This window comes from Protomyctophum bolini, assembly GCF_963924005.1.
Source record: "Protomyctophum bolini genome assembly, chromosome: 15".
Taxonomy (NCBI): domain Eukaryota; kingdom Metazoa; phylum Chordata; class Actinopteri; order Myctophiformes; family Myctophidae; genus Protomyctophum; species Protomyctophum bolini.
The window spans coordinates 39,269,640-39,294,885 of NC_137876.1; the positions used below are offsets into that span (position 1 = coordinate 39,269,640).

General features: G+C 41.9%; 1 protein-coding gene across 1 annotated transcript; it reads right to left on the minus strand.

The window, feature by feature from the left end:
• Positions 1 to 267: 267 nt before the first annotated feature.
• bend3 (BEN domain containing 3) lies at positions 268 to 11,872 on the minus strand. The gene is made up of 4 exons (XM_080783311.1): positions 11,702 to 11,872; positions 10,221 to 10,275; positions 4,806 to 4,987; positions 268 to 3,527 (listed from the first exon to the last, which is right to left on the minus strand). Exons 2-4 carry the CDS (start codon positions 10,270 to 10,272, stop codon positions 1,308 to 1,310), a joined length of 2,454 nt encoding a protein of 817 aa, XP_080639437.1. The 5' UTR covers positions 10,273 to 10,275; positions 11,702 to 11,872; the 3' UTR covers positions 268 to 1,307.
• Positions 11,873 to 25,246: the final 13,374 nt, after the last annotated feature.

Sequence of the window (25,246 nt, forward strand, 5' to 3'; positions counted from 1 at the left end):
TTAAAAACGTATATTTTTCATTTCCTGTACATTTTGGAGTTATGAGGTTTCCTCCGGACAGCAGAGATATATTCAAAGATAGTACAAGCTCACAGTGCGGCACAAAGTGACTGAGCTTGTATATCTGATGTTTTTGAATAGCCAACATAAAATATGGATAAAATGCATAACAAATTTAGCTGTGGACCCCCTGGAATCCCTCCAAGGACCCCACTTTGAGAACCACTGCTTTTAAGACACTTTGATATAAAAGCTTCCACCATGATATCTTGAATTTATAAATGTGATTTTATTAGAAATAGGTTATCATGAGCCATTGTCATGGTTAAATTGTTTTTCATATAATATAAACTTCTATAAGAAGGTATAACATAAGCACATTGTTATTGAAACAGTGGTGGCACAATGCTACGTCAGTTAATGCAATGGAAAGATACATTTCTATCCATATGTTCGCTGTGTGATCTATGTTATTAGCTAACATTGTTATTGTCTTTAAGGCTACAACAGTTAACAAGGTATGTTAGATAAGCTAAAAGTGACGGTTTTGGCATGATATAAATAAAAGCTTTTTTTTATTATTCCAACAATAATAAGACTAAACTACAACATCTACTGCTGTAGTCATAATGTAAAGTATGACTAAAAAATAGTACTTGATGAAAACCCACAACTGCTTGGCTTCATCCTACATAGGACAAGTTTGTAAAAGTCTAACTTTTAACTTCAGCTTATGTACTGTGCAATTTATTTTCATGATAAGAAGAAAAATAGTGTTGATTAACAGCAAAAGTAGTTTCACTAGGACAGGGGTCTTCAACGTTTTTCAGGCCAAGGACCCCTTAGCTGAGAGAGAGATGAAGCAGGGACCCCCACTACATAATTTGTATAAAATAGTTTCATAGATTAAGCATTTTCATAGATTTCATCGATAGCTTCATAGACTTGTTTGACAGCACTGTCATCAGTGTTGCGTAAATGAATGGTTTGTTTATTTCATTTAACATTTAACCACATAAACCCTCAATACTTGAAACTTGACCTTGGCTCCTTTTCCCTCTACATACACCGAACCACAAATAGCAGATCTACAACCTCAGGACGCCTCGAGCTGCGAGGTGTTGTAAGCTTGTAGATCTGCTCTTTTTCAAAAGTTCTCCTCAGAATAGAGATGCTCAGGTTAAAGTAGTTAATGTAAAAAAAATAAACCCACAAATCTTTTCACACAAAGATTTGGTGCCCCCCCCCCCCCTTATTATCAGTATTTTACTGACTCTGAGGACCCCCTGTTGTTGAAGACCCCTGCACTAGGACACAGTGCTTGATCTCTTGGCTTTCTTCAGTATGTCGCATTTCTTGCGATTGGGGCGCCGGCAGCGCTCGTCGATGCTCGGCACACATTCATAGTGCCACACCTCCTCCATCTTATCCACGGGATACACCGCCTCCACGTAGTGGCGGATCAGCCGGAGGCGCACAGGGTCCAACTGCTTCTTGTTGCAGGCCCCCGAGTGGTTGTACTGGAGCCGCAGGTTCTCCTGGGTGAAGAGCTCGGGGAACAGCCGCACCAACAGGCGCGCTGCGAAATTCCCAACGGAGAGGCTCTGTTGGACTATCTCGCGCACCTCGGCGTCTGAGAGCATGTAGACAGACGGAACGGGGAAATCTGGCATGGACACCTTAAGTTCCTCGAGAGGGATTTTGCAAAAGTCTTTGCTGCTTTTCTCGGGGGGTAGGGAGGGGATTTCTGGGTCCTCTCGCAGGCTAGTGTCCGGAATCTGATTGAGATGGTTCACCTGGCAGACAAAGTCCCCGGCGTCTTGCTCCGACTCTTGACTGTAGACTTTGCGTTGCTGCTGATACGACCGCCTCTGTTCCGTGTCGCGTCTCCTGCAACGCTCGTCGAGCTTGCCCACAAACTCCAACATCCACACTCTGTCGTTATTGGCTCGTGGGTACAGTAACTGCACGTAGTGACGGATCAGGTTCACGCGAACGGGATCGAGCTGCTTCTTCCCCAGGGAACCGCTACAGTTGTAGTGCTTCCGCGTGTTCTCCTGCGTAAAGAGCTCTGGGAACATCAGCACCAATAGGCGAGAGGCAAAGTTCCCGATGGACAAGCTACAGTCATAATTGCTCTTCAGCTGTTCCCTGGACAGCAGATATTGCTGAGGAGCACTGAAGTCTGGTGGAGGGATCTCCAGATTGTCAAAATCCACTGGCGCAAGCAGGGACTTTTTGGACCTCCGACTGGGCCTGTCATAGTCACACAGGTCGGAAACCCTGATAATAGAAACATCTTCAGGATGGCTGGCCAGGTCATAGCTCTCATCGTTGATATTGTCCGGTTCGCTCCCGTTGCCATTGCTATTGCTATGGGGTCCCTCGAGTGCATCTTCCATACGCTGAATACAGACCTGAAGCCAGCTATCCTCTGGCACGTCGGGAAAATTTGCCTCCATATACTTCCTTATTACTTCCATCCTGTCCGAGTCCAAAATCAGCTGCCCTACACTACTAAAACCACCCTCTGGCATTTTCCCCTCCTCAAAAACCTCGGGGAAGAGACGGTGCAGGAGGAAAATCACAAAGTCCTCCGGGGAAGAGAACTCGTCCAGGTCCTCCGTGACCTGCGTGTCGACAGTAAAGTCAGGCACAGCCAGGCTGTGCTGCTGTCCGTCTACGGAGAGCTGATCCTCTTGCTCGGGCTTTATCGTGACACAAGCGGCCGCCTGTTTCCTGCACAGCCGCGCGCCCTCCATGTCCCTCTGGGCCCAAAAGCGATTAAAGAAGTCATTTATCTGCAGGAGGCATTCCTCCTGCCAGACGCTGTGGTTCCTGACCAAGGGGAAGCACACCTCGACGTAGTTGCGGATCAGCTGTAGATGCAGAGAGTCCAGCGTTCTCTTGCCGGCCACGCAGCCGTCCGCACACTCCTTGGCTTTGAACAGCTCCGGGAATAGGTGCACCAGCAGGCGGCAGCCCAGCTCCCCGGCGTTGGAGGTCTGCTCCATCAGCTGGCCGAGTTCGTCGCTCGTCAACAGGTACTCCGGGGGAGGCTGGAACTCCGTCGCCATCTCCGTCGGCTTGATCTGCTTCTTTATCCGCAGGACCTCGAGGGACAGCAGGTCCACCTTGCTGTGCAGCTGCGTCATGCTGGAGTTCAGCGTGTTGAGGATGAAGAACATCTTCTCGATCAGCGGATAAAGGCCGGAGGAGTCCGTCGGCGAATCGTGGCCCGGAGTCCCCACGGCGGGGAACGCCTCCAAGAGGCCGTTCTCCCCGGCGTGGAGGAGCGTGGGCGAGAGGATGCCGTTGGAGGCGAGTCGCTGCCCTGTCCCCAGACCGCCATGCTGCTGCTCCATGCTGGCAGTGGCCTTCTTCTCTGTGATCCTGTGAGAGATGCTGAACAGAGGCTTTCGGTAGGACGCTCGGGATCTCTCTTGGCTGCAGTCTTTTACGTCTCCGCCCGTGGTCAGGCATAAAGGCTCATGCCGGCTGCTCTCCTTGACCAACTGCTGGAAGGTCTGGATGGGAGCAATGATCAAAGAAGGGCCACATCAATTAAATCATTAGTTATCAAGTTATCAGTAGTTATCAAACTTTCAAGATTTTTCAAAAAATAACAGATGTACAAGCACAAAGCGCGGCACAAAGCTTGTAGATGTGCAATTTTGAATAGCCAATTCAAAATGTCTAAAAATTACACTGATGCTTCCTCCGGTTTTAATGGGCTAAATATATGTGATGTAAACCTAATCTAAACTGTTACCAAAGAAAGAATAGTGGAAGTACAAGTGGTCCGAGTAATATATAGGGCTCCATCTTGCGCTACCCTTATCCCTAAACTAATTTGCCATGTTTTACTATTTTTAAAAACATTTTAAAATAGTTCAACTATTTTAAAGATATAGCCCATAGTATATTTTACACTATATATCTGTCGGGTCAAAACCACATGGACCTACTGCATGTCCAAAACTGCTACATTTGATGCTTTTGTGTGACACTGCAGTTAGTATGATCAAATAAGGCACTAATTTACAACAACAAAATAACACAGCAAGTAAAAAACATGGAGATAAGAGGTTTCTGCCCTGACAGCAACCACATAGGGCCTTCTATGTTTCGGCCCCCAAACTCTGAAATGAACTCACTCAAAACCCACCTCTTCAGGATAGCTTTCCCCACCTGAGGTCTCGTTTATCCTTTTATTTTTTTAACCCTGTACTGAGCTATTATTATTATTATATATAGCAACATTGTTTTCGGAACAGCTGTTAGGATTAAAAAGACATTTGTAGAATCGGCCACAGGTCTTAAAGGAACACTTCACCCTTTTTGCAAAAAAATATATGTTAATGACGTCTAGAAGCTTTAGATCACTTTCCTGGGGGTATGTATGTGTGTAATATGTGGTTTTAGATATTTTAGATTGTAGCAGTGAGCCTGTTGTCTCTGATGTCATGGACACTGGTCTCACTACCTTCCTGGACTACAATTCCCATAATTTTTTGGTGCACTGCTCCTCCTTGTGGATAGGGGGGAGAGCTGTCTTACTGAGACAACATGTAGTCCAGGAAGGAAGTGAGCCCAGTGTCCATGACATCAGAGACAACAGGCTCACTGCTACAATCTAAAATATCTAAAACCACATATTACACACATAAAGACCTCCAGGAAAGTGTTCTAAAGCTTCTAAACATCATTAACATATATTCTTTTGCAAAAAGGGTGAAGTGTCCCTTTAATGTTAACAGTTTACTATGACAACACGCCAGGCGGTCAGAGCACGGTGTTTGTACCTGGCCTGAGACTCTGACTCTCTTGGTGCTGGTGGACTGGTTAGTGTCGGAGCCCATCTCCGCAGATGTCCGTTTAGCAGCCTCTGTGACACACGGAGATCCTCCATCGAGTTCCACGACCGGCTCAGCGACGGCGAGTTCCGTCTTCTCCTCCTTGATGTCTGGGATGATGAGTATTTCCTCTGTAAAGAACAAAAATAAAAGCATGAATCGTCACTGTGTTGCAGGGGTCATCAACATGTACGTATAGTCCCATTCTTGAGATAAGGGACAAAACTTTTTTCAAACTGGATTTTTTTTTTTTTTAAGATACATTCATATCACATAGATGTATTTGTAGACACAGGTCTCAACTACCAATCTTGAGAAGGAACAGGTTTTTCGCATAACATTTCTTTCTAAAATGGGACATTTATGCACTTAATACCTGATTCATGTCAACTCCGTCAGACACACTAAAATCCCTTTTAATTGAATTTTATCATTTCAACAATAATATAAAGTCCTCAGTTATCTTATAATGGCTTTCAGTAATCAAGTTAAGTAATACAAATCTTTTAATATTATTTTGTTCCAATATCACACTATTATGAAATATCCAATTTCTCAAAACCGTCATTTCAACCTTTATTTTCAATATTATAACATGAAAACCATGTAAAAAAATAAATAAATCATCATTACGTATCATTTCAGTTGGTGTTTCAATACATAAGCACAAAAGATTTGACAGCGAATTTTCTATTTCTTTGGAAATTAACAAAAACATCACGGGACGAACGTCTGACGGAGTTGACGAACATCTGACGGAGTTGACAAGTTTAACTGATTTAGGTTCTAGACCACCTAGGATCTTGATTCTGGTGACTAATCCCACATTTTCAAGGATGAGGAATACAGTGGTACTATTTAGATTTGCCCTGTGAACATGGTAGACATTTTTCAAAATGGCCGCCAACTTTCTGTTATTTCCCAATAACTCAAGTTCTACACCACCTAGGATCTTGATTCTGGTGACTAATCATACATTTTCAAGGGTGAGGAATACAGTTGTACTATTTAGATTTATCCTGTGACCATGGTAGACATTTTTCAAAATGGCCGCCAACTTTCTGTTATTTCCCAATAACTCAAGTTCTACACCACCTAGGATCTTGATTCTGGTGACTAATCATACATTTTCAAGGGTGAGGAATACAGTTGTACTATTTAGATTTATCCTGTGACCATGGATGGTAGACATTTTCAAAAATGGTGGACCTGCTATTATTTTACCAATTTACTCAGGGAATATTATCAGAATAATATAAAATCTGTGAATACATTTCTTACCAAGAATTTTCTTCACCAATGTTTGTAAAGGTGTCTACTAACATATCCCACATTGGTTTCTATTTGACCACCCTAGGGGCATGTTTGACAGCTGCTGAAAGTTGGGTACCATCAACAACCAATATAAGGCTAAATGTTCTAAATTTCATTATGCTTTAAGTAGCATGTGGCATGTCAAACTAGGGGCTTTTCATGATTCTGGATCCATTCCAAGCATTAGTTTTGCACAAAAAACACTACGTTGGCTAAAAACGGCCATAGCCATCATCACAGATGTGATGAGGTCAGCACATGTCGGCACATTTGGGCAAGTGGCTATGGCCAAACTAGGGGGTCTATGGCCAAACTAGGGGTCAAACTCCTTGGGCTAAATTCGGTGAGGTGAGCAGTGAACAGTGAGCGAAAGACTGAAGACAGAAGATTTGGCTTCAGGACCATCAGGCAGGATGTGTCCCCAGCATGTCAACCAAAGCAATGTTACCAAATCAAAGGAGCCTTCACCTCATGTCACCTGGGGCTGGGTGAGCAATCGTATCCTGTATCTAAACTCACAACTAAATACAGACACTTGGCCAGACTGCCGTTTGAAAGGGTCAAACCCCTCATCCTGATTGGGGAAGACCACCCCACCTAATCACACCAACCGAACAAGTGAGGTTGGGGCCTCCAGGTGGGCCAGCAGCCATCTGCACAAGACTGGGCTGGACCCTGCAGGAAAGCAATCTCCAGCCAAGACAATGTAAGTTGACTATAACAAGAGCCCCAGAACACAGAGCTCATGAGAAGGATGGAGAAACACTGGCAGGAGGCCACCAAAATACAATGCCCCAGAGACCCAGAGTGTGCCACCACTGGCAGTAAGGAGATCAACTGCTGCAGCAAAGATGTCATGAAAGGCAAGTCTCCACCAAAAAAAAACCTACACCTAATCGGGGTGTCAAGAGACCAAAGTTTCTCCCCCACAGTTCCCTGCAGTGGCCAGTGAAGTCAAACTGTGCATCTGTACCTGAAAGGGGCAAGTCAAAGGCCAGAAAGCCCACCTCCTTTTAATGTCCTGTCAGTAGAAACTCAACCTGCACCTGAAATAAGCCCTTACCTCTCCCAGAGAAAGTTCATCCTTGAAAATGTAATGATTAGTCGCCAGAATCAAGATCCTTGGTGGTCTAAAACTTGAGTAAAATAACAGCAGGTTGGTGGTCATTTTGAAAAACAATGGCTGCCATGGTCACAGGACAAATCTAAATAGTACCACTGTATTTCTCATCTTTTAAAATGTATGATTAGTCGCCAAAATCAAGATCCTAGGTGGTCTAAAACTTGAGTTATTGTAAAATAACAGCAGGTGGCGGCCATTTTGGGGGAAAAAATGGCTGCTATGGTCACAGGACAAATCTAAATATTACCAATGTACCCCACATCCTTGAAAATGTATGATTAGTCACCAGAATCAAGATCCTAGGTGGTGTAGAACTTGAGTTATTGTAAAATAACAGCAGGTGGCGGCCATTTTGAAAAATGGCTGCCATGGTCACAGGGAAAGTCTAAATTGTACCACTGTATCCCTCATCCTTGAAAATGAGGTCTTAGTCACCAGAATCAAGATCCTAGGTGGTGTAGAACTTGAGTTATTGTAAAATAACATCAGGTGGCGGCTCTTTTGTAATATGGCTGCCATGGTCACCACGAGACAAATCTGTGATGGCCCCATAGCCAAAAATGTTCCTTAAGGCATGCTCTAACTGTGTGCCAAATTAGAATACTGCCCATTATTCAAAAACAATAATTTTATTGTTTTAGGAACACTTTTGTCAACTCCGTCAGATACACGTCAACTCCGTCAGACACAAAATCTGACGGAGTTGACGTCTGACGGAGTTGACAAAATGGCATTTGTTTTCATCTTAACCCTCTTTAGTACAATGTAGCCATTTTGTTTTTGCTTAATTTTGTTAGCTAAACCTAACCCCTAAACTAAAATAATAAACATTATTTTGGAATTCTTAACAAAGATCATAAAAATGTGCAGACGGAGTTGACATGTAAAAGCTGTGACCACATTGTTATCAACATTGTTTGTTTAAAATATCAAACAATTGAATGCTTGTCAGACCAGGTACTCCACTGTTGCAACAAATATAAATGGGACTTGGAAAAGGAGTCTTCAGGCTAAATCTGTCGACAATATTTTCTGATTAATTTAAGACTTTAAAAAAAACCTGACGGAGTTGACGGAGACGTGGGACGATTTGATATGAGATATTTAATAGAAAATATAAATTAAAATTAACTGTGTATATTATTTGCTATGTTGTTGACAATCTACTTTAATTTAGTATGTATATTTATGTGATTGTGACAGTATTAGACACTTTTTTGGCAGTTTGAAATTGTGGCCACTTGCTGGGGACAGGCTAAATACAGGCCTTTTTGGGTACAGGGCCTGCTTTTAACTAATTCAGCTGGAATATGAAAACAATTATAATGAAATTAAGGGCATAATAATACACAACTGTATTACACTTAACTTTGCAAGTGCTTTTATTTTTATGAATTAATTTATTTTTTACATAAAATAAGGCTCTTATGTGTGGGACATGTTTTTTCCACTTTTGTCCCTCATCTCAAGAATGAGTGATGTATGTAAGCACACACACGGATAAATGTGCCCGTGGCAAGACTTGGCCTCGTCCGTGGCAAAAAGCTATAGTTTTTTTATACACTATTATAATGTCCTAATTTTGATCATGAGACCCAATTACTAAATGTCAGTCTCCAGTTCACTATGACACAATGGCCCCTTTTCCAACGGGGTTGAACTAGCCCATTTTGTGCGGGAACCCCTTTTGGTGTTTTATTTAAAGCATTATGTTATACTTTAGCTATTGAAAAATAGCAGATCCCGCGCTATGAACTTGTAGGTCTGTTATTTTTGGGGAAAAATTGTGAAAATTCAAATCTTTGAATATATATTATTACAGAGTGAACATTTCACAACTCACAACTCACATCTTTGCTTCTGGGGAGGTCCCTGGAACAACATATTTTCAGATGGGGGGGGCGGAGGCATATTACATATAGTTTTTGGGGTCCTTGACATGAAATATTGAGCACCACTGGTACAGAAACAAGGTTTTTCAGAAAACTCAGCATTTTGAAGACATTTTTTTAATTTTGACGTCAGGCCTAAATAGTTTAGGTTTTTTTCCCCCCTACCTAATGTTGAACCAGTTCAGAGTGTTTCCACTGAAAATGAATTGGTTCAGAACCCTAAAAGTTGGTTCGGAACTGGAACCAACAACCGGACGCCGGTTCTGTGAAAGCACCGGTTCCAAGAATCTATAAACGGAACCAGTTCTAGAACCAAAGTTATTTTAGTGGACAAGAGGCCGATATGTACGGCACATCAGGAGTCCACTAGGACAGCGGTTCTCAAATGTTTTATTTTCAAGGACCCCAATAACTCTAGACACTCTACACTCACATATGGACCTGTAATGGTCAAATAGGGCCTATGTGTTTGTGTACTCATTTTGTATGTCCGTGGCAAAAACAGAATTTTGACAAAAATGTCCACCACAAGCCAGCATGCCGAAGACCCCTGGTGTGTTGCATTTGATTACATTACTAAACATTATACTTAGTTTGACAGTATGGAATTATGTTATTATGACACTTTTTTCATCTTATTCTCATCCTCCTTGGTGTCTGACTATGCAGTGATTCAATCCTCACATAATAAAGATGCCGGATGCCCCCTCACATGGCTAGAAAGCTGAGGTACAGTAAATGTATTGTAAGTATTGCAATTCAATTACAGTATATATACCGGTATTGTTTTACAACCAGTCAGTGGTTGGTTGTATTTCCTATTACAATATACAACACAGACATCTTACATGCTGTATTAATATTATTCCATACTATCCTTCTACCCTAATTGAAACGGGGAGCAAAGGAGTAGCCAGTTTATCTGTTCGTCTACAAAACCCTCGGTTTGCACGAATCTATCCATGCCCAAAAAGAAATGCATGCCATAGGAATTCTATTTTAACCAGGTGATAAATACTCTTTTGAAAGACTTGCCTTTTTCGAGCATCGCTCCGTCTCGATTTTCCCCATACTCACAGGAATTCATATCCTACAATCAAAAACAATTCAAGCCAATAGAATTAATTAACATGTGTGTGTAGCTAATATAAGACGTATGAGTTTCAGGACAACCGTTATAAGGTCAACACGTCCCACATGAATATTAATTTAAACCCCTATAAATACAACATAGGTAGGACCGAAATTCAACGAACCTATGCAAAACAAACATAGCCCAACAGTGTCATTGTAAACTAAACTAAATCAACATAGTTTGCCAAGGACAGTGGTCTGTCCACAAAAGTCGTACCAAAAGGGGACATAACATGCTACATTGGGACAAGATACAATAAATGCTGTATCCTATTGATTCACTGACAGACCACATTTGGCTCTCTGGGGGACCCCCAGGGGTCCTTGAGGGGGTTCCAAGGGGTCCGCAGCTAAACGACTTACAGTTGATCTTGAAAAATGATTAATTATACGTATTTTGATCAGAGTTTCACTGTTAATTACATAGACTAGACAGTAAAGGAATTCTGGACCAACGACAGACATCAGACCAAATCATGTCTATTAAACAGTAATATAAGGTTTGGGTCGTCCCAGAGATAGGGATAGGGATATAATGCATATTAAATTGGGGTTTCCTTGACTGTAAAGAAGAAGAAAAAAGGGGTTGACAATCACTGAGATAGCCTAAAAAGCTAGACATGTGCTAGCTATAGAAACAAAGTAAATAAGGGATGCCTGTAGATGACTGCATGGTGTGTTGGTACATTATATGTGTGTCTCTTGAAAAACAATAGTTGTGATTGATCCAAATAGATGTCACTGGATGTCATGTCTCTCCTGAAAAAGAAGAAGGCTTGTTTTGTGACTGACTCCCAGAGACCCAGTATGAGGATATTATGCAGCCAGCAGAGAGTTGTGTTGTGTGGCTCTCTTATTGTGCTGTTCTCTCCCTCGGGTCAGAGAGAGAGAGAGAGAGAGATAAAGATAAAGATAAATATATATTTTTTAAGAACAGATCTACAAGCTACCAACGCGTCGCTTGGGGACGCATTGGTAGCTTGTAGATCAACAAGGCTCGCAGGGCTCCCTCACTTCCTCATTCTTCCACGCAGAGAGAGAGAGAGAGAGAGAGAGAGAGAGAGAGAGAGAGAGAGAGAGAGAGAGAGAGATCCCCACGAACCAAAACACAACGAGCTTGCCTGCCCTGCAGGAGAGAGAAACAAACAAACAGTGACAAACAGCTGATACTTTCATAAACACTCCAAAAAAAGTCTCACAGAACAGCCAACAAACAACCCCCTATAATAATAGCCGAATGTTAAATGCAAGAATAACAAAACACATTTTTTTAGTGCGTGTTTAATGACGCGGGCTAGGACTAGGCAATGTTTGCGTGGACGTATTTTATATATTGTTTTTTTTTTTTAATAGACGCGTTGCGTGTGCGGTTCGAGCCTCACCTTCTCACGACTCCGACGATCCGAGCCCTGCTGCTGCGCGTCAGTCTTGTAACCGGGGGGGAGGCGGTAGACATGTCTGTCTGCAGGTAGAATGTCCTGGCCTGGGCCTTTATTACACAGATATAACAGTTTGTTGTTGCTGTCTAGCTGTCTATGTGTGTGTGCGTGTGTTTTTTTCTCTCTCCCTCGGCTGTGCCTTCTCGCGTGACGTGACGGTGTTTCCACTATCTAGCGCTTCCTGTTGGAATATGACCTGCACAACAGTGACCCCTAGCGACAGGTTACGAGTAACGACGCAACAGAGCTCCGTTATTTTATCAACTTTTTTTATAGGCTATAGGCCTACAGTAATTTCAAGGACGCCCAAAGACCCCCACGTGCAGTGTGTGTGTTATGATTTGTTTTTCTCGACACTGTTAATTCAGAGTTCATTTAACTTTGAGAGAGTGTTGTAACTTGTTGTTTCATCTTTGTTTACCTGGTGTTGGTTGAACCTGGAGAGCTGAAGAGAAACAATATCAAATATGAGCGTGACGGTCACAGAGTACACATGGGGGGCATTAGGAGAGAGGGGGGGGGGGGGGGGGGGGGAATTTGAGAGCCACTGCTTTTTTTGGGGGGGGGGGGGGGGTCTTCCATGAAGACCCTGGCAGCTCTCCCTGTTGTCTCTTTGCTGTCTCAAGCCAGCTGAGCAATTATCCCCTCAACATTTCCAGCCTCCCTTATATACCAGACCCACCCACAGTGATTAGTAATTGGACAATCTACTCAAACAAGGTAAACCATGACCCAGTTAGACTAACTATACTATATTACACACTTCCTTAAAGAGTCTGAATTTTTTCCAAGGCATCAAATAAAGTGTAAAAAAAAGTGTTAGGAAACAAGAGTATATGATGCTACACACTGAGGTCACACTCAGCCACAGTACCATCTTCATCCTGCTGTCTGCTCGGTGTCTCGGTGTTCATTTATAGGACAGGTATACTCCTCATACGGATCCAATGTGTTAAAGGAGAATTCCATGCTAGAAGGCTTTCTTACCTTTATTTGTAGTTATGTCCCCACCAAAGAGGTCCAGGTGTTATTTTGTGCATTATTGGCTATTTCCCCTAATATAAGTCGTCATGAAATGGGGACGTACCACGGCGCTCTATTGTATGTGTTGGCTCACTGGAAACACACTGCTGCACTAGTGTCCTCGAGTCAGCGCAGGCACACTCTTCCTGGTTTTTAGACAGCTGGTGGATGGAAAATGAAGCTTGCACACAGCTTCCATTTGCCGCGGGAGCAAGTGTTTCCGGCATTCTGCCGCTTAGGTAGAGCTGAATTTCCCACCACCAGCTTTCTAAAAACCAGGAAGAGACGCATTCCACGCATGGAAGCCCAAGTGTGCTTACACCCAGTGGGTTGCAAATGGCCCCATACCGGTGTGTAACTCTGAGAGTGTACAGATGGAACCAAATGGATCCATAAAGATAAGGGTCCATTTGGTTCCATATGTACACATTCAGATTCATGGGGTTCCTTGAAATTAAAATGTTTGAGAAACACTATAGGTCTATAGACCAAAGAAACAGATCAAGCCTTAATCACTCCGTAACACCTATGAAGGAAGTAGGGAAGGGGCCTGGAAGTAGGAGTAGGAGTTCTTTCCAAAATGGCTGGTGTGCACTTAGTTTCTGATTTGATAACCTTGTCCTAAATAGATTATATGGTGGTGTGTGAACTGCCCAATAAAAGGTTCCTATAATAATTTAAGCTTTATTTCCACTCCATTGAGCTTCATACTAGCTGTCACAGCAATACAATAAAAGTGCAAACATTTAATTATGAGTTCTGCAGTTTGCATGTACAGTCTAGCCTATTATGCATCATTAAATGTAATCACATTTCTTTTTAGAATCACAACTTTAGGCTTAATGTAATTCCCTATACATTTAATTTATCCCATCTATTTTTATCCATGTCGTCATGGTTCGTCCCACAGAGTGTAAGGCAAATGTGTTAGTAAGGGTAGCAAGCTTGATACGTTTGTATAGCCTTTCATATAAAGCTTTTAAAACCAAATTAAATGGTTGGGGCTTTGTTTTCAGTCTCTTTTGGGTACATGAAACCATTGTCGCCACATGGGGGCAGCATCAGGCCTCGCTCGTACGCAGCCAGGCCTATGAACAAGCCCAATATAGTACATTGGTCATTCGAAAATAGCCGATCTACAAGCTCCCATGGGATCTTGTAGATATAGGACATTTAATGTGATGCAGTGTAGGTATGGACTTGTGACCAATTTCAAAGAGATCTTAAAGTGAAATATATATAAAAACTACCCCAAAGCACCTCAACTATACAGGAAAAAAAAAGTTCAAGCACATGCAAACAGTGAATTACCCGTTTCTGCACATCAGGTGGAAAGCTCATATGTCCCAAACTTGCAGATTCAAAGCATATAGCTAAAGTGAGCAGAATGTACTTAAGGGGAAGATCTACAAGCTCAGTGTTGTGGCACATTTTGAGCTTGTTGAATGACTTTTGGCACCTAGTATGATCAAGCAGCACTTGCCACCTGCCCAGTGGCAAAACTACAATGGTATTGTGCTCGACTGACCAGTAAACTGGCCCGACCAATGAGAATTGTGCAATGAATCTAGAACTAGATACATGAAAGTTTCACATTTTGAAATATAAAACTTATCCATGACAATGGAATTTTCTGAGCAGGATCTGTGCAAGGTATGATTTGTGAACAAGAGTTTGGTAAAGACCAACGGATCAACAGTAGTGGCTGAGAATTTGGTTTGATTGTGATTTGAGCTCAAATAAGCTACAAAAAGGATGTATGAAAACCTTTTATTATTTGAATCAAACAAAAAACACTAAAATGCTAGAAATTAAAATAATGCATTAAAACAGTTAACACGGAACATGAAAAAAGCCAAATGCTTTAATTCGGATGACGTAGCGGCAATTTGGACCTCAGAGTTAGAGTTTCCTTTTCCTTTTCTTAGCAGGGACTCTCGTCTTATTCCGTTGCTGGGATGCCTGAAAGGAAAAGGGGGAGATTACTGAAATGAAGCTATAAATTCAGCATTGAATGCAGTCATCCTGAGGTTAATCAGGATAACATTTACAAATACCCACAACCTCTAAAGACAACTTTTGATGGTAGTTTCTCAAACTTCAATTTCAAGGACCCCCACAAAACGTGTACAAGATTTGGTTCCATTTGTACACTCAGTTAGAGACTTGGGGCTCCATTTGTCACCGCTAAACCCCTTATCCATAAACCTTTGCCTTTTACCATTTTGAATAGTTAAAATGGCCCTACAAGCTCACAATGTAGATTGGCTAGTTGAGCATTGAAAAATGTTTTGCAAAATAGTAAAAGAAATGTAGAGATAAGGGGTTTAGCGGTGACGAAAATAGAGCCCCTAAGGTATATTCAGACTACAGTTTTAGCTGATAAGGTGACCACCAAATACTAGAACAAAGCTGTGGTGGCAAGTGCTTCACCACTCATCCAAACACGCCTGCTTTTACCCACCACCGTTTCAGCTCACCGCATCACCTAAAACTGTAGTATGAATATGCCCTCATGGTCCATTTGAAATCAGGAAGGGTCCATGGCCTGGACCCAAGAGGGTCCCAGGTTGAGATTAAAATGTTCGACAACCACTGCACAGAATAATCTTAACGGTTGGTACTACCCACCTTGAAGAAGGGTCCACGGTTGTCGTTGCTGCAGACCAAGTTCTCATTGTTCTCGAACGATTCCGCCGAGACGTCAAGCAAATCCTAGACACCACATTCGATCATTAGAATGCTACCTAGAAGCCAAGGACTATTCCATTTCAGAAGTTCATATATGCACACAATAAAACACTAAGTTTCTCTGAAACTTAGCCCCCTCCCCCCCCCCCCATCAGTCAACAGTACAGATGTTTTCAGTGAGTCCAAGATGGCCAACATGGAATTTGAAGTTACTGAAAACTATCGTGGTAGATGACCAAAATGACAAATGAAAAACCTGTTAACTGCCAATTGTAGGAAGTAATGGGCGATCTAGAGCTCACAGAGACACTGGATGATGATTTTGAGATGGGGTCCTTAGCCAAAAACACGACCACTGACATAACATACATTTTAAAGAAAACTGTTCTGCCCTACATAGCCAGAGTGCAGTGACTGCCAGGTAGGTCAAATTAGCCTGCGTGTCCAAAGAGGACGTTACTGCATTTTGGCTTTGTAGGGCAGTCAGTTGGCCTCAGGTCTTAATGGGTTGAAGCGTTTACCTGCTCTACTCTGTGTTGTTCAGCCTCCAGCTCTCGTTCTACCTCCAGTGCGTCAGTCGCGGCCTGCAGTTCAGTCGCGGCCTGCAGTTCCTCCTGTTGGAGATGCAGGCTCTCCAGTAGCTCAGAGCGCCTGCGAGACTTGACAAGCTCCCTGGGGTACTCAAACTCCCTTTGCTGAGGAGTCATACCTGGAGGACCACAGAGGTTTTGGGGGATCCGTCAGTAAAGGGCCATCACGTTTTGTGAAATGTATTTTTGCCCCATTAAAAACAGGGAAAGCAGTGTAATTTTTTATTTCAGTGTCTTGCCATTAAAAGATAAGAAAAAAAGCAGATACAGTACAAGCTTACTGTGCATCACTTTGTGCTGCAAGCATGTACATTTGCCAATTTGAAACATATATCACCCATTCTTGAGATAAGGGACAAAACTTTTTTCAAACTGGATTTTTTTTTTTTTTAAGATACATTCAAATCAAATAGATGTATTTGTAGACACAGGTCTCAACTACCAATCTTGAGAAGGAACAGGTTTTTCGCATAACATTTATTTCTAAAATGGGACATTTATGCACTTAATACCTGATTCATGTCAACTCCGTCAGACACACTAAAATCCCTTTTAATTGAATTTTATCATTTCAACAATAATATAAAGTCCTCAGTTATCTTATAATGGCTTTCAGTAATCAAGTTAAGTAATACAAATCTTTTAATATTATTTTGTTCCAATATCACACTATTATGAAATATCCAATTTCTCAAAACCGTCATTTCAACCTTTATTTTCAATATTATAACATGAAAACCATGTAAAAAAAAAAAAAAATCATCATTACGTATCATTTCAGTTGGTGTTTCAATACATAAGCACAAAAGATTTGACAGCGAATTTTCTATTTCTTTGGAAATTAACAAAAACATCACGGGACGAACGTCTGACGGAGTTGACGAACATCTGACGGAGTTGACAAGTTTAACTGATTTAGGTTCTAGACCACCTAGGATCTTGATTCTGGTGACTAATCCCACATTTTCAAGGATGAGGAATACAGTGGTACTATTTAGATTTGCCCTGTGAACATGGCAGCCATTTTTCAAAATGGCTGCCAACTTTCTGTTATTTCCCAATAACTCAAGTTCTACACCACCTAGGATCTTGATTCTGGTGACTAATCATACATTTTCAAGGATGTGGGATACATTGGTACTATTTAGATTTGTCCTGTGACCATGGTAGACATTTTTCAAAATGGCCGCCAACTTTCTGTTATTTCCCAATAACTCAAGTTCTACACCACCTAGGATCTTGATTCTGGTGACTAATCATACATTTTCAAGGGTGAGGAATACAGTTGTACTATTTAGATTTATCCTGTGACCATGGATGGTAGACATTTTCAAAAATGGTGGACCTGCTATTATTTTACCAATTTACTCAGGGAATATTATCAGAATAATATAAAATCTGTGAATACATTTCTTACCAAGAATTTTCTTCACCAATGTTTGTAAAGGTGTCTACTAACATATCCCACATTGGTTTCTATTTGACCACCCTAGGGGCATGTTTGACAGCTGCTGAAAGTTGGGTACCATCAACAACCAATATAAGGCTAAATGTTCTAAATTTCATTATGCTTTAAGTAGCATGTGGCATGTCAAACTAGGGGCTTTTCATGATTCTGGATCCATTCCAAGCATTAGTTTTGCACAAAAAACACTACGTTGGCTAAAAACGGCCATAGCCATCATCACAGATGTGATGAGGTCAGCACATGTCGGCACATTTGGGCAAGTGGCTATGGCCAAACTAGGGGGTCTATGGCCAAACTCCTTGGGCTAAATTCGGTGAGGTGAACAGTGAGCAGTGAACAGTGAGCGAAAGACTGAAGACAGAAGATTTGGCTTCAGGACCATCAGGCAGGATGTGCAGACACTGAAGGCATCAGTGTCTTTCTCTGTGTCCCCAGCATGTCAACCAAAGCAATGTTACCAAATCAAAGGAGCCTTCACCTCATGTCACCTGGGGCTGGGTGAGCAATCGTATCCTGTATCTAAACTCACAACTAAATACAGACACTTGGCCAGACTGCCGTTTGAAAGGGTCAAACCCCTCATCCTGATTGGGGAAGACCACCCCACCTAATCTATCACACCAACCGAACAAGTGAGGTTGGGGCCTCCAGGTGGGCCAGCAGCCATCTGCACAAGACTGGGCTGGACCCTGCAGGAAAGCAATCTCCAGCCAAGACAATGTAAGTTGACTATAACAGAGCCCCAGAACACAGAGCTCAGGAGAAGGATGGAGAAACACTGGCAGGAGGCCACCAAGATACAATGCCCCAGAGACCCAGAGTGTGCCACCACTGGCAGTAAGGAGATCAACTGCTGCAGCAAAGATGTCATGAAAGGCAAGTCTCCACCAAAAAAAACCCTGAACCTAATCGGGGTGTCAAGAGACCAAAGTTTCTCCCCCACAGTTCCCTGCAGTGGCCATGAAGTCAAACTGTGCATCTGTACCTGAAAGGGGCAAGTCAAAGGCCAGAAAGCCCACCTCCTTTTAATGTCCTGTCAGTAGAAACTCAACCTGCACCTGAAATAAGCCCTTACCTCTCCCAGAGAAAGTTCATCCTTGAAAATGTAATGATTAGTCGCCAGAATCAAGATCCTTGGTGGTCTAAAACTTGAGTTATTGGTAAAATAACAGCAGGTGGCGGCCATTTTGAAAAAAAAAATGGCTGCTATGGTCACAGGACAAATCTAAATATTACCAATGTACCCCACATCCTTGAAAATGTATGATTAGTCACCAGAATCAAGATCCTAGGTGGTGTAGAACTTGAGTTATTGTAAAATAACAGCAGGTGGCGGCCATTTTGAAAAATGGCTGCCATGGTCACAGGGAAAGTCTAAATTGTACCACTGTATCCCTCATCCTTGAAAATGAGGTCTTAGTCACCAGAATCAAGATCCTAGGTGGTGTAGAACTTGAGTTATTGTAAAATAACATCAGGTGGCGGCTCTTTTGTAATATGGCTGCCATGGTCACCACGAGACAAATCTGTGATGGCCCCATAGCCAAAAATGTTCCTTAAGGCATGCTCTAACTGTGTGCCAAATTAGAATACTGCCCATTATTCAAAAACAATAATTTTATTGTTTTAGGAACACTTTTGTCAACTCCGTCAGATACACGTCAACTCCGTCAGACACAAAATCTGACGGAGTTGACGTCTGACGGAGTTGACAAAATGGCATTTGTTTTCATCTTAACCCTCTTTAGTACAATGTAGCCATTTTGTTTTTGCTTAATTTTGTTAGCTAAACCTAACCCCTAAACTAAAATAATAAACATTATTTTGGAATTCTTAACAAAGATCATAAAAATGTGCAGACGGAGTTGACATGTAAAAGCTGTGACCACATTGTTATCAACATTGTTTGTTTAAAATATCAAACAATTGAATGCTTGTCAGACCAGGTACTCCACTGTTGCAACAAATATAAATGGGACTTGGAAAAGGAGTCTTCAGGCTAAATCTGTCGACAATATTTTCTGATTAATTTAAGACTTTTAAAAAAACCTGACGGAGTTGACGGAGACGTGGGACGAACATTTGATATGAGATATTTAATAGAAAATATAAATTAAAATTAACTGTGTATATTATTTGCTATGTTGTTGACAATCTACTTTAATTTAGTATGTATATTTACTAGAATTTCGCCGGCCTTCGGCCGGCGAATCCTAGTTACATTGCAGCGCAATATGGGAAGAAGGAAATAGCGGGAGGTGACAGACTCCACTTCATGTTTCAGCTGTGTTTTTAAACTCAGTAGTGTGCCCTGCACATGTAGTAACGGATGGGTTATAAATTATTATAATAACAGAAAGTGTTTTTTATTTCTCATAAAAACGCAAACATGGTGAAACAGCCTATTTAATTTATACAAAAGGAGAAGAGAGAGAGCAATGTGTTTGTGGCTCAAACTTTGTCTAATATTGTTTTAGAGCAGTGGTTCTCAAACATTTCCATGCCAAGAGCAAAGGACCCCCAATATTTTTTCAATCTACAAAAATAATCCCCAAATCGCTTATAAATTAAATTAAATTACTTACTAATCGCTTATTTGGCAACACTGGCCAGAAATTACCAGTGTTGCTTCTTTTTGTCTTATTTTGTATAGACCTAGGTGGCTTGTTTCTGCCATAGAGTTATACTGGCAACACCTGGCTTCAGCTAGCTGGTGCTGCTGCTCTCTCGTCTCTGTGTGTACTGTCAGTCCCAGCTCCGTGACTGGGAGATGGGACTGTCGATAGTCTGGATAGAACTTTCTGTTACAGTTAAATCAATATAAAAGTACCACACAACTGAAAAGTATTGCGACTGTGACGGCGATCATGTTTGGACATCTATGGACAGCTATTTTTCGTGGCACATTATGTTTAATCACAACAACGTCACGTTTACTTTAGCTCCTCAATGTTTGGGTCGGGACATGTATGTGTCTACGTGCGCTCCAGTCTTAAGCATTAACATTTCAATGGCCGAGGATCGTTAAGAGTCTATTGTTCCGTGTTGTTGTTATTAGACGTGTGACAACGCAACAATAGGAAGCGATTACCACGGTCCATTCTGTTGCTGGCGCTCCGAGTAAAATGATCTGATTATAATCAGCTGTTTTATGTGCGTGCGTGCAGGCCAGGGTGTCACCCAGGAACCGATAGAGAGAACCGAAATGTAATTATTGTAATGGGTACCCGGTACTCGAGCATGTTCGGTTCGGTACCGGATTGGTCCCGAGGTTCGGGACCCACCCCTACCCCCCCCCCTCTCTCTCTCTCTCTGACGTTCTCTCTCTCTCGCTCGCGCGCGTCACTCTAACACGTCTTTCTGTCTTTCTCTCTCTCTCTCTCTGTCAGAAAGCGTTGTCAGTTTACTCACAGCACCGTCACTCCTGTCAGTTATTTCGTCGTGTATTGGTAGCCTATATGAGCCCAATATTGGCGTTACGCATTTCACTTGAATAATGTTGTGTGCGCACGTGCGCACGCTGAGAAAGACAGTTATGTAATGAAACTGAAAATTATAAGTGCTGCACTGCTGTCTCGCTGGCGTATAGCCATTCCTGTGTGTGTGTGTGTGTGTGTGTGTGTGTGTGCAGGCGTGTGTAGTCGGCATTGGCTGGCAGGCGAAAATAGCAAAAGCTATACGTGTAACGTAAATATTTCGGCACAATCCAAGTAGTGACAATGAACAATGTTGATTTAACTAAGGGATTCGCTGAGTGTTTTATTTTGTAAATACAGGGATTTAGAAGTGATAAGCAAAATAGTGAGCCAATAATTTCTCCCCTTCCTTCTGTCTGTTATCCTGCGAGAGCCCTAAAAAGCAAGATGGCTGCCGATTGCGAGCTGAGAGACGGAGAAAATAGTGACGTGTGAGCCGGGGGCGGGCCTCTGACAACAGCATGAACACAGGGCAGTGTTGCCAGGTTTGCGAATTGTAAGCGAGTTGTAGTGTGTGTAAATAGCGTGGTTGTGGCCTTGTTTTCTGCCCCTGTTGGGGCAACAGAACATGTCGACCAGTTTCTGTCAACCGCTTTTGGTCAGGTGACCAACTCCACAAATGTTAAATTAGATGTGATTGTGACAGTATTAGACACTTTTTTGGCAGTTTGAAATTGTGGCCACTTGCTGGGGACAGGCTAAATACAGGCCTTTTTGGGTACAGGGCCTGCTTTTAACTAATTCAGATGGAATATGAAAACAATTATAATGAAATTAAGGGCATAATAATACACAACTGTATTACACTTAACTTTGCAAGACCTCAGGTCTTAATGGGTTGAAGCGTTTACCTGCTCTACTCTGTGTTGTTCAGCCTCCAGCTCTCGTTCTACCTCCAGTGCGTCAGTCGCGGCCTGCAGTTCAGTCGCGGCCTGCAGTTCCTCCTGTTGGAGATGCAGGCTCTCCAGTAGCTCAGAGCGCCTGCGAGACTTGACAAGCTCCCTGGGGTACTCAAACTCCCTTTGCTGAGGAGTCATACCTGGAGGACCACAGAGGTTTTGGGGGATCCGTCAGTAAAGGGCCATCACGTTTTGTGAAATGTATTTTTGCCCCATTAAAAACAGGGAAAGCAGTGTAATTTTTTATTTCAGTGTCTTGCCATTAAAAGATAAGAAAAAAAGCAGATACAGTACAAGCTTACTGTGCATCACTTTGTGCTGCAAGCATGTACATTTGCCAATTTGAAACATATATCACCCATTCTTGAGATAAGGGACAAAACTTTTTTCAAACTGGATTTTTTTTTTTTTTAAGATACATTCAAATCAAATAGATGTATTTGTAGACACAGGTCTCAACTACCAATCTTGAGAAGGAACAGGTTTTTCGCATAACATTTATTTCTAAAATGGGACATTTATGCACTTAATACCTGATTCATGTCAACTCCGTCAGACACACTAAAATCCCTTTTAATTGAATTTTATCATTTCAACAATAATATAAAGTCCTCAGTTATCTTATAATGGCTTTCAGTAATCAAGTTAAGTAATACAAATCTTTTAATATTATTTTGTTCCAATATCACACTATTATGAAATATCCAATTTCTCAAAACCGTCATTTCAACCTTTATTTTCAATATTATAACATGAAAACCATGTAAAAAAAAAAAAAAATCATCATTACGTATCATTTCAGTTGGTGTTTCAATACATAAGCACAAAAGATTTGACAGCGAATTTTCTATTTCTTTGGAAATTAACAAAAACATCACGGGACGAACGTCTGACGGAGTTGACGAACATCTGACGGAGTTGACAAGTTTAACTGATTTAGGTTCTAGACCACCTAGGATCTTGATTCTGGTGACTAATCCCACATTTTCAAGGATGAGGAATACAGTGGTACTATTTAGATTTGCCCTGTGAACATGGCAGCCATTTTTCAAAATGGCCGCCAACTTTCTGTTATTTCCCAATAACTCAAGTTCTACACCACCTAGGATCTTGATTCTGGTGACTAATCATACATTTTCAAGGATGTGGGATACATTGGTACTATTTAGATTTGTCCTGTGACCATGGTAGACATTTTTCAAAATGGCCGCCAACTTTCTGTTATTTCCCAATAACTCAAGTTCTACACCACCTAGGATCTTGATTCTGGTGACTAATCATACATTTTCAAGGGTGAGGAATACAGTTGTACTATTTAGATTTATCCTGTGACCATGGATGGTAGACATTTTCAAAAATGGTGGACCTGCTATTATTTTACCAATTTACTCAGGGAATATTATCAGAATAATATAAAATCTGTGAATACATTTCTTACCAAGAATTTTCTTCACCAATGTTTGTAAAGGTGTCTACTAACATATCCCACATTGGTTTCTATTTGACCACCCTAGGGGCATGTTTGACAGCTGCTGAAAGTTGGGTACCATCAACAACCAATATAAGGCTAAATGTTCTAAATTTCATTATGCTTTAAGTAGCATGTGGCATGTCAAACTAGGGGCTTTTCATGATTCTGGATCCATTCCAAGCATTAGTTTTGCACAAAAAACACTACGTTGGCTAAAAACGGCCATAGCCATCATCACAGATGTGATGAGGTCAGCACATGTCGGCACATTTGGGCAAGTGGCTATGGCCAAACTAGGGGGTCTATGGCCAAACTCCTTGGGCTAAATTCGGTGAGGTGAACAGTGAGCAGTGAACAGTGAGCGAAAGACTGAAGACAGAAGATTTGGCTTCAGGACCATCAGGCAGGATGTGCAGACACTGAAGGCATCAGTGTCTTTCTCTGTGTCCCCAGCATGTCAACCAAAGCAATGTTACCAAATCAAAGGAGCCTTCACCTCATGTCACCTGGGGCTGGGTGAGCAATCGTATCCTGTATCTAAACTCACAACTAAATACAGACACTTGGCCAGACTGCCGTTTGAAAGGGTCAAACCCCTCATCCTGATTGGGGAAGACCACCCCACCTAATCTATCACACCAACCGAACAAGTGAGGTTGGGGCCTCCAGGTGGGCCAGCAGCCATCTGCACAAGACTGGGCTGGACCCTGCAGGAAAGCAATCTCCAGCCAAGACAATGTAAGTTGACTATAACAGAGCCCCAGAACACAGAGCTCAGGAGAAGGATGGAGAAACACTGGCAGGAGGCCACCAAGATACAATGCCCCAGAGACCCAGAGTGTGCCACCACTGGCAGTAAGGAGATCAACTGCTGCAGCAAAGATGTCATGAAAGGCAAGTCTCCACCAAAAAAAACCCTGAACCTAATCGGGGTGTCAAGAGACCAAAGTTTCTCCCCCACAGTTCCCTGCAGTGGCCATGAAGTCAAACTGTGCATCTGTACCTGAAAGGGGCAAGTCAAAGGCCAGAAAGCCCACCTCCTTTTAATGTCCTGTCAGTAGAAACTCAACCTGCACCTGAAATAAGCCCTTACCTCTCCCAGAGAAAGTTCATCCTTGAAAATGTAATGATTAGTCGCCAGAATCAAGATCCTTGGTGGTCTAAAACTTGAGTTATTGGTAAAATAACAGCAGGTGGCGGCCATTTTGAAAAAAAAAATGGCTGCTATGGTCACAGGACAAATCTAAATATTACCAATGTACCCCACATCCTTGAAAATGTATGATTAGTCACCAGAATCAAGATCCTAGGTGGTGTAGAACTTGAGTTATTGTAAAATAACAGCAGGTGGCGGCCATTTTGAAAAATGGCTGCCATGGTCACAGGGAAAGTCTAAATTGTACCACTGTATCCCTCATCCTTGAAAATGAGGTCTTAGTCACCAGAATCAAGATCCTAGGTGGTGTAGAACTTGAGTTATTGTAAAATAACATCAGGTGGCGGCTCTTTTGTAATATGGCTGCCATGGTCACCACGAGACAAATCTGTGATGGCCCCATAGCCAAAAATGTTCCTTAAGGCATGCTCTAACTGTGTGCCAAATTAGAATACTGCCCATTATTCAAAAACAATCATTTTATTGTTTTAGGAACACTTTTGTCAACTCCGTCAGATACACGTCAACTCCGTCAGACACAAAATCTGACGGAGTTGACGTCTGACGGAGTTGACAAAATGGCATTTGTTTTCATCTTAACCCTCTTTAGTACAATGTAGCCATTTTGTTTTTGCTTAATTTTGTTAGCTAAACCTAACCCCTAAACTAAAATAATAAACATTATTTTGGAATTCTTAACAAAGATCATAAAAA

Bases quoted from the DNA above. Each gene is read 5' to 3' on its own strand.
- bend3 (XM_080783311.1), bottom strand. From the start codon at position 10,272: ATGAATTCCTGTGAGTATGGGGAAAATCGAGACGGAGCGATGCTCGAA. The intron at 4,988-10,220 runs GCAAGTCTTTCA...TGTTCTTTACAG, and splicing joins CGGAGCGATGCTCGAAAAAG to AGGAAATACTCATCATCCCA. The intron at 3,528-4,805 runs GTACAAACACCG...GCTCCCATCCAG, and splicing joins GAGTCAGAGTCTCAGGCCAG to ACCTTCCAGCAGTTGGTCAA.